The sequence below is a fragment of the Penaeus chinensis genome, chromosome 37, assembly GCF_019202785.1.
Source record: "Penaeus chinensis breed Huanghai No. 1 chromosome 37, ASM1920278v2, whole genome shotgun sequence".
Classification (NCBI taxonomy): domain Eukaryota; kingdom Metazoa; phylum Arthropoda; class Malacostraca; order Decapoda; family Penaeidae; genus Penaeus; species Penaeus chinensis.
In genome coordinates this window covers 14,791,174-14,801,173 of record NC_061855.1, presented here as the reverse complement: position 1 = coordinate 14,801,173, position 10,000 = coordinate 14,791,174, and the positions used below count along the sequence as shown (strand labels likewise).

The 10,000-nt window shown below is 36.8% G+C and overlaps 1 protein-coding gene across 1 annotated transcript in view; it reads left to right on the top strand.

Annotated features, from left to right (window-relative positions):
- Nucleotides 1-505: 505 nt before the first annotated feature.
- LOC125045503 (endoplasmic reticulum lectin 1-like) overlaps nt 506-10,000 on the top strand; it is a 22,856-nt gene continuing 13,361 nt past the window's right edge. Inside the window, exons 1-9 of the mRNA XM_047642797.1 lie at nt 506-725; nt 2,077-2,166; nt 2,432-2,512; nt 3,242-3,377; nt 3,766-4,030; nt 4,931-5,051; nt 5,583-5,762; nt 6,069-6,203; nt 7,527-7,654. Coding sequence (XP_047498753.1) covers nt 585-725; nt 2,077-2,166; nt 2,432-2,512; nt 3,242-3,377; nt 3,766-4,030; nt 4,931-5,051; nt 5,583-5,762; nt 6,069-6,203; nt 7,527-7,654 — 1,277 coding nt within the window. The 5' untranslated portion in view covers nt 506-584. The remainder of the gene's footprint in view (nt 726-2,076; nt 2,167-2,431; nt 2,513-3,241; nt 3,378-3,765; nt 4,031-4,930; nt 5,052-5,582; nt 5,763-6,068; nt 6,204-7,526; nt 7,655-10,000) is intronic.

Genomic DNA, 10,000 nt, shown 5'->3' with positions numbered 1-10,000 from the left:
CACCCACCCAACCCCACACACACACACACACACACACACACACACACACACACACACACACACACACACACACATATATCTATATATATATATATATATATATATATATATATATATATATATATATATATATACACATATATATATATTATATATATGTATGTATATATATAGATATAGATATATTTATGTGTATGTATATATATATATTGATATATATATATATATATATATATATATATATATATATATATATATATATATATATATATATATACATAGGTAGGTCGGAATATTGTAGCTATATTTATCTTCGTATGCTTTTTCATTTATATGTGTATAGAGCAATGTATACCAATCAGTATATAAATGTGTAATCATATGAAATACTGATATATACATATATTTTAGCGAATACCAGCTGTCATAAAAAAATCGGCTAAAAGAGATGCACTTTAGCCCGCAAATCGTAAGCCCCGCCCCTTCATGACGTCATCGATGTCGTGTCAACAAGAGGTAAACAAAGTGACATGGTTACCCCTTCCCGATGAAAGCGACCGGTTTATCGTTATTTTTGACTCGAAATGGAGACTAAAATTGCGATAGTGACTCTCTTCTGCGTCCATCTGGCCTTTGAGACTGTCCTAGCTGCTAACCAGATCAAAGGACTCGATGATGCTATACTATTTCGACTTACTTGGCCTGGATCGGAAAACAGCCTGTTGGTAAGATAACATTTTTTTTCTGTTATTTTATTATTGATCTATTTACCTCAATTTCACAATGATTTGTTTATAGGAAATATGTTAAAATATCAGTTGATGAACATAGTGTTTCTTGTTTTCGTCCGCGCGTCGTATTTAGGGAGAAAAAAGTAATAGATAAATTGAAATTCCTTTTTCCATTTCCGTATTTTCGATTTTCTTTTATGATCCATTCGTGTGTAAATTCTTATCAGTGCTTTCTCCTCCTACTGTTTTTATTTTCCTGCCCGGTTTTCTTTGCTCTCCCCATCCTCTGATCTGGTTTTCCTTATTTTTCTCTTTTTTAAACCTTTTTTCATACATACCTTCTGTTATCTGATATTCTTTCTGTTCTCTCAAGCACTGAGTGGATGACCAACTATTGTAAGAAGAAACATGGAGGAAATTGTGTAAAACTGTAATAGGCAAAACATTATATAGGAGACCTAAAGAGGTCAGTTGATGAGCATTTATTAGGCAAATGTTATACTACAGTAGATATTATGGGTTTAGTTATACCAGAGTGTTAGTGTTAATTAGATGCAAAAAAAGCTTGTGTGTTTATTAATTAGACTTCTTTTTTTATTTGTTTTGAAGTAAATAATTTTGAACTGAAATATTTTCTCCATGTGTGTTTGTTGACTGAAACTGCAATATAAGATAGATTATATGCAGATACAGGTGTCAGTAGTTATCTCAAATTAGGGGTCTTTCAAATAGTGGAGAAATATGAGTAAAAATAGCTATTTAGCTCTTAAAAATAATGTTATATTTTGTATGAAATTAATCCACAGTCTACATGAATATATTCAGTCCTTAGTCAGGTATTTACTTGGATATGAATAAGTAAACTCTTTATGTATGTATGCACTTCAAGAAATTTCTTGAACTTATTAGTTGATTTCTTAATTACTGTTTAAAACATACTTTGCACGGCAAACAGTTTCAGTTTCTCTTACTTCACTTTAACAGCAAATTTTAGTCAAGCCAAAACACCATAAATATGGTATTCTCACTATAAGCCTCACACATTCACAGGTGTCAACGACTCTACTCTTTTGAAATAATTTCTCTACCCCCTGTAATTCATACTCAATTTTTAAAATTGTACCAGAACAGAGTTTGGTTGTTAATATTGAAGAGCTTGACTCTCCATTTCAGAAATATTTTATATATTCACTCATGTCAGTTACATACCACAAAATAAGATATCAAAGCTGAAAGAGGTATTGAATCTAGATAATTTTGGGTGGCTACCTAATAGCTTTTTTTTTCATTGTTTCAATTCAATTAGTGTTTTCTAATTTTTCATTCCTTATTTGTTTTCTTTCAGGAATCACCCGACTATGAAAAGCTTGTTATGACAACTCCCAACAATGAGCAGTACCAGTGCCTCATCCCAATAAACTATGGAGATGATGGGGTGAGTTTAACGAAATTGATTATCTACTTTATCAGATTAGAAATAGAATAAAAAGATTTTATTTTTATGAAGAAAGTAAACTTCACATGGTATATCATTAACAAAAATCAAATTAAAATAATACATTAATGAACATGAAATTACTGTCGAAAATTAGACACCAGACTATAAATGATTCTGTGTTTTCTGTTTTCAAAGGTATAGAATTCTATCCTTTCTTTTCTGATGTATTCTGTAGTAGTAATGTTGTGTGCTTTGTTCAAAGGATGACTCAGATATCTACACAGGACCAAATCCCCTGACATTGTTGATGCCGCTGTTTAAGAAGCAGACATGCAACTTGTGGGTGAGTTCTGCTGCCACCTTACTCCTTATTATTAGATATTAAGAAATGCTTACAAGTCCTTACATGTTTATATGTACATGCATGTACCTACATATACATATGTTTATAGCTACATACAGACAGGTGCTCTTACCTCATGGAATCCCATCTGCAGTATTTAGAGTTTATTGTACCTGTTCGAATTATGTGTGTGTGTGTCTCTCTGTCTGTCTGTCCATCTGTCCGTCTGTCTGTCTGTCTGTGTCTGTGTCTGTGTCTGTGTGAGTAAGAGAGTAAGAGAGAGAGACATCTGTCTGTGTTTGTGTCTGTGTGAGTAAGAGAGTAAGACTAAGAGTAAGAGTAAGAGTAAGAGTAAGAGAGAGAGAGAGAGAGAGAGAGAGAGAGAGAGAGAGAGAGAGAGAGAGAGAGAGAGAGAGAGAGAGAGAGAGAGAGAGAGAGAAAGGAAGAGAGGAAGAGAGGAAGAGAAAGAGAAAAAGAGAGAGAGAGAGAGTTACATACATACAAAGATGGCACTTGACATTTGGGATAAGTTAACACCCCCCCCCCCCCCCCACACACACACACACAGACATACAACACTCACATACACATACATGTATACAGATATGGATGTGTGTCCATATATATTTAAGTCTCTCAAGTATTGCTCTGTAATGTAACTCCATCCAGCCACATCCTTATTTACTGCATTCCCTGTAAGCCTAAGCTCGGTGCACTCCCCCTCTACAGCTGGAGTCATACTGGACCTACGAGCTGTGCCATGGCACTCACCTTAAGCAGTACCGTGAGGAGCGAGAGGGCAAGTCACCTCGAAGGCAGGAATACATCCTCGGTATCTTGTCCATGGAAGAGCTACGTATTGCAGGTATGTTAGGGTTTTTTTTTCATTTGTATAAGCTACATAATTTTTAGCCTTCTGTTCAACAGTTAAATGCCCATGTTCAACCGGAATTTCAAATTTGATGATGATTTGTCACATCATGATGTAAAATTCACTGATCCCAGGTAACATCTAATCACATCATGAGCCCATTTTTTGCTGGCTGAAATGATGACTCAGGAGCACAGCCATGGGAAAGACAGTATCCCCGAATAACACACGCCAGTGCATTCCAGTCACAGAACTTTACTAGAAATTAGGTTAATCAATCCCTATGATATTAAATGCTCTCCCCCCAATGTGACAATTGCAACCCTATCTGCATATCTAGCAACCCTCCTTGAACCCCCCTCTCTTCACTATTCCATTGCAGAGGCCAAGCTAGATGAGGATCTGAAGGCTAACCCCAACCCAGTCATCCCCACCACCAAGATTGAAGGAATTGACATGCCCTACTTTATGATCAACTACACTGATGGCACCACTTGTGACCTTACGGGAAAGCCGCGCCTCAGTCACATCCTCTTCGTGTGCTATGAGAAAGGTCGCCACGACATCCACAGCATCAAAGAGACGTTTACATGTGAATATGAGATTGTTGTGCTCTCACCCAACATCTGCCAGCATCCTTTTTATAGGTGGGTTTGAGGGGAAAAAATGGGGAATGGGGTAAATGTTTATACATGTATGTTTGTTTGTAGGTGCATTTATGCTTAACAGAGTAATTGTACACTGGATAGGCCTGGAAAGGATATAGCAAAGGTTATCCTTGGTGTTGTCTTTTTTCTTTTTCTTCTTTTTTTCTCATTCTAATCATCCATTTCATTCTCCCTTTTGTTTATGATTGGAATATCTATTTCTAGCATTTTATGTCTCAATACTGATAGATAAAAAAGAAATACAGTCAGCATCCTCTCACTCCTGATTGCCTCTACTAAGATTCTTACCAACACCATTAGCTGGTAAAAACGGGTATTCATATTTGTTTTCATTTGCTTTTTTAATCCATTTTGTCCACTACCATTCTTTCTATTGCTTTGTGGTAGGAATATGTGTTTGTGTCCTCTCATCCTTGCTTATGTTGTGATATATTATAGTACATTTTTACTTTCTTGATATTATTCATAATCTTATTTTTATTTATTTAAACATATTTGTTATATGATTCTTACTTATGGTGCTTAGTATATTTGTATTTACCTAGTTTAACACAAACCCCTATTTTCATTTACTCTTGTGATTAATTTTCCCCTTGAGTTTTTGTTAAATGAATCTTATTAACTTATACCCACATCACTTATCTCAGTCTTGATATCAGAGGGTTGTGGGAAAGGATTATTGTGCAAATGGGGGCATTTGTGTTTGTAATTGTTCCTTCTGTATTTTCCTAATCTCACCCATTCTTATTCAGTTCAACACACAGATATCACACTTTCCAAATTTCTTCCCATTTCTCATGTGTATAACCACCTCAACCACTTTAACAAGGAAAAGAAAGGAAGCCAACTGAAGCCTCCTCCTGACTCTTTCACCCACAGGCCACGGGAACTTCCCCAGACGGACCTCCACTGCATTCCAATGTCAGGTGCTCCCAAGAGGCCACGGAACCTCCGGAGGATAGAAACAGAGAGCCTCAAGATGCGCTCCAATGGGGCTATGGTTAGTTGCCGACCCAGTGAAGGGAAGGGATGCGGATTTAGAAGGATTTGAAGAGCTTGGGCTTGTGATTGTGATTGTTGTTGTAATTATTAGGTGGAGGATGTTAGATTGTGTCTTCCACTTTTTGAGGGAGAAGTGGCAGGGTATTGGGGCACATAGGATAGTTACTAGATTTTTTTATGGTGTTGTTATTGTTGTAAGAATTTAATTGAACTAACAGGTTTTCCCCTTTATTGTTATTATCATTGTTATTATTTTTGTTGATATTGTTATGATCATGATTATTGTATTGTTACAACAGTTACTGATATTATTAATATATTTTTCTTATCATGAATATTAGCATTATAAGCATTATTATTTTTATTGTTATTATCATTCTGATTTTTCTAGTCATCATTATCAGCAATTTAATCACTTTGTCTCTGTCGGAGAATTTATTTTTTTCTTTCTTTCTTTTTTTCTTTTTTCTTTTTTTTTTCACAGACTACATATTACACATTCTGTCTCTCTCTCCCTTTTTATTTGTAGCTGAGCGGAGTTTCATCCAGTGGCTCCATAAAACTCGAGGTTGTGGACGATCCCGACCACCCGAGTATAGCCTCCGTTACCCCTGAACCCCCTGCCAAGCTGTCCCTCTTCCCCCCGCAGCCAGCCATTGACCAGAAGCTTGTGCAGGACTTCCTCAATGGGGAATACTGCCTGCATGGGGTAAGTGGAAAGGCAATTCCTCAAGGAAGACATAGGAGGTCCTTTGTGTGGTTATGACAGGAGTAGGCTTGTATGTTGTGACTTTTTTATATTTGTTTTATTTGGTTTTATCTCTTTATTTTCAATCTGATATTTCTTAAAATCCATTTGAAAAAAGAAGAGGATTTTTTTGTTGTAATGATTTTGTTCCTTTTTAGATTTGGGCATACATACAAATATATATAAGCTCTTGGAGGCCAACAATTTCTTTTATCGTCTTTAACCTTTTTCTTCTTTATTCATTCTCCCTCACCCTCCCCTCAACAGGGCTCTGGATGGTGGAAGTACGAGTTCTGCTACGGGCGGAAAGTGGAGCAGTATCACGAGGACCGCGACGGAACTAGGACCGTAATCCTCTTAGGGCAGTTTGACTTGGAGGGCCATCGCGCATGGATACAGAAGGTGAGTCAAAATTTAATTAAGTCAGGCAAGGACAGGCATCCAAATACTGGACACTACACCATGTCTAGGCAATTGTCCAGCTTGTGGTTGGGTGCCCTCATCTTAGCAGTCAGGAAATTGACCCATGATGGAATGAGGCATCATCTTTCATCTGTATTTATTGGTAATGACATGATAGAACATTAGCAGTCACCAGTGGGTTAAAGAGGTGGAGATTTATGGTGAGAAATTATAACTTGTGGTGTGGAAGGATGAAGTTGGTGGAGCAGACACAGGGTAATAAGATATGAGACAGAGGGGTGAAAAAGGTAAGACAAGAGGTAAAAAGATGTAAGTCGATAAAGGAATGAAGAGAGTGAGGTTGGATGCAGAAGAGGTGGATTTTGTGGAGTGTAACATGGGATAACAGAAAGTAATAAAGGTGAAAAAGGAAACAGGTTTTGTGAGATGGAAATTGAGACACTAGTAAGGAAGTAAAACAGAATTAAATGGGAAAGTTATAGGTTTCATAACCCATTCAGTCCAGATAAATGTCCTATCACATCATGGCTGACCATTTCTTGTGCCATGATGACAGCCCATCACATCAGTGTCAAGCCTCCTCTAAATTATGTGCACTAAACAGTTGCTCACTTGTTTGGTCCTGGCAAAAGCAAAGAGAGAGAGGGTTAATTTGTTTCCCAAACTTCTAATTTTTCTCTCAAACAGATGACTCCACATGCACCCCAATATGTAGTTTAACACCAGGAGCACCTGTCAAGAGTAGGTCACAGAGAAAAGTGGGAAAATGGGAAGGGAGGAAAAAAGAGTAGAAGTCAGACAGAGTGAACATGTGTTTCATAATATTCAATGATGGATAAGGGAGGAAAGGAAGGAGAAGGAGAATGGTCAACAGATTTCATAAAAAGAAGGGAATAGAATAAGGAAGAAGAGGTGTAGGAGGAGGATGGAATATATGAGAGAATTGTGTGAAAAGAGGAGAAGAGAGGAAGGTGTAGGAAAGAGTAGGTTCATAAGTAGATTGCCAGTGGCATGTATATACCTGCCAGAAGTGTCGAGATTTTGCAGTTGAAGTTCTTCCTGGTGTTCAGTATCCAGTTTTACTGCTATGTGCAATATTTGTAAACCATTTTAGATAGTTTAAGAAAAAATAGATAATAATGAAAACTGACTGGGATGGACAACTGTTCAGGTGCTCTTTTTGGCTGGCAGGTAACAAAGTAAGGGATGAAATATGGTTAGAACATGAGAACACAGTCACAGAAAAATGGGGATGTAGAAGACTTACCTTCTTATGCCAAATTGACGTCACTTCTTTTCCAGCACCCAGAGAAGGTTTACAAACCTGGCAGGAGGTATGTGTCACACTTCTACTCTGGGGGCACGACCTGTGACCTGACGGGCAGACCACGTCAAGTTGAAGTCAAGCTCAAGTGCAAGGAGTCGCAGAGGTGTGTGGGTTAAAGTGTTGTTTTTCTTAACATTCGCATGTAGACAATAAAATTTTTACTCAGTAGGGATGACAGGACAAGAAGTGTAGTATTAAAATTGTAATTTTACTTTTTTTTTAATGATTCATTTCATAAATTTTCTTTTATTCCATGTTCATGTTTCGGGTACTGAAAAAATGCTTCCTACTTTCTGACAATTGCATATTTAATATATTCTTACAAAATCTCTTTTTCTTCAAAAATATAAAGTCTTATAAATATATCTAAGCTGTTCCTCTTTTTTTCCCTCCATTTCTCCCTCTCTCCCTCCCCCTCCCTGAAATAAAAGCTTTACTACATCAAACTTACTAAGTTGGAGGGGCAGGTAATTCCAAGAGGTTTTCAGTCTTATTCCATATTCTTCAGTACTGTAGTAACCCCTGATAATTGATACCTATTAGTTGATACCTGGTACTCCTTGCCTGCTCTTCTCTAAGTGTAGTAGTGGTATCTTCAAAGTTAAGATGGATTTTTTTAATGTTCAATTATTCATATTTTTCTCTGACTGGTATCGTTCATCTGCACTTCTTTTTTTTCTTTTTCTTTTCTAATTTTTTTTTCCTTGCTTGTTGTTCCTTCAGTTTATAACTAAACTTTTTCTTGCTCTTCAGTTCATCATATGTGGTTATGAGAATGTATAATGGCCTTTTAATATATCACATTTGCAATTAACAAGATACAGGAGACAGATACATGAGTAGCAATGTATTATTTTTAGAATTGCACTATTTTATTAGTGTATCTTTTTTTATGATTGTAACATCTTTGCTTTTTTCTGTCTCTGCTTTCATTTTGTAGTCTGAAGTGTCTGCTTGTGATTGTGATGGTAGAGAACTTTTGACAAGATTGAAATGTTTTAAAATGTTCTGCTATGTATGATCCTTCTCTTCTCTCCTTTAATTCCCTTATATTTCTTTGTCTTTCTTTCTGCCTTTTCATTCCTCTTCCTTTTTCCTCTTCCTCTTCCCTTAATTTCTTTCTTGTTCCTACTCCTTCTTCCCCTTTCCTCCTCCTTTTCCTCTTGCTTCTGTACTTCCATTTTTTTATGTTTCTTTATCTCCTTTTCTTCCTCTTTAATTCCCTTGCATGCTACCTTAATTTAATTTTCTCCTTATCATCCTTTCTCTTTCCCTCTACTCCCCTTCCTTCCTCCTACCTCTCCTCTCCCTTTACTCCTACTATCCATATGACATGACCATCACATCATGAAAAAATTTGGCTTGAGGGATGGGTGATGTGAACATGGCATCAGGGAGAAATTTGGCTGAGGGCTCTCTGATGGAAACTTGCCATCATGAAAATTTTGGCTGAAGGTCAGAGTGACGGGAGTGTCTCACCACGACTGCACAGGGCTCTTTGAGGTGATTAGACTCAGTGGGCATTTAGGAAGGAGCATTCACATTCTTTCCATTGATAAACGAGTTTGAAATGTACCATCCTGGAGGAGTGTTAGCTCCAGGGAGGTGCTATTTTCATGTTCAGGATCCTATTCCTGCCCACTATGACTGGTAGCACAGATTGTGTCATAGAAAATTAAATGTTATGAAAGAAAATTTAAATGACATAAACAAAAATGTTACATATTGACATCATTATTAGTTATGGACTACCTAGAGAGTTAGGGAGTCTGTGTAAGAAAAACAATTGATTACCATCTGGATAAAGCAAATCAAATGACAAATATAGACACTGGAAAATGACAAAAAAGCTTAAAATGCTTGTGCAGAAAAAGAGAAAATAACATTACAAATGGAAGGCATAGAGTCTTGTCACCGCACACGAAAGTTTGTATGCGCCTGGCCTACAAGCCACACCTGACAGAGTGGCTGCTCTTGTCAGCATAATGCCTGTATTTCTTGTCAGATGATGCCAATGGAGCATCTAGAGCCGATGGGTTAATTATCTCCCTTCCCATCTCTTCTTTCCCATTTCTTTCTCCTATTCCATTTCTACTCTTCTTTTTACTCATGTATTTTAATTTTTTAAAGTTTCAGAAGGTCAAGTAAAACCTGAAAACCCCCAAAAGACATAAATGTGATTAATAGTGATAATGAATTATTACAATCAATACACTAATTAATTACTGAAGTGCAAGTAGTAGTATATTTGTATTTTTTATGATATATCTTACTTACATTCTTTATGAACTTTTCTTTAGTCATTTTTTTTTTCTTTTTTTCTCTCTCTCTCTCTCTCTCTCTCTCTATCTCTATCTCTATCTCTATCTCTCTCTCTCTCTCTCTCTCTCTCTCTCTCTCTCTCTCTCTCTCTCTCTCTCTCTCTCCCTCTCCCTCTCCCTCTCCCTCT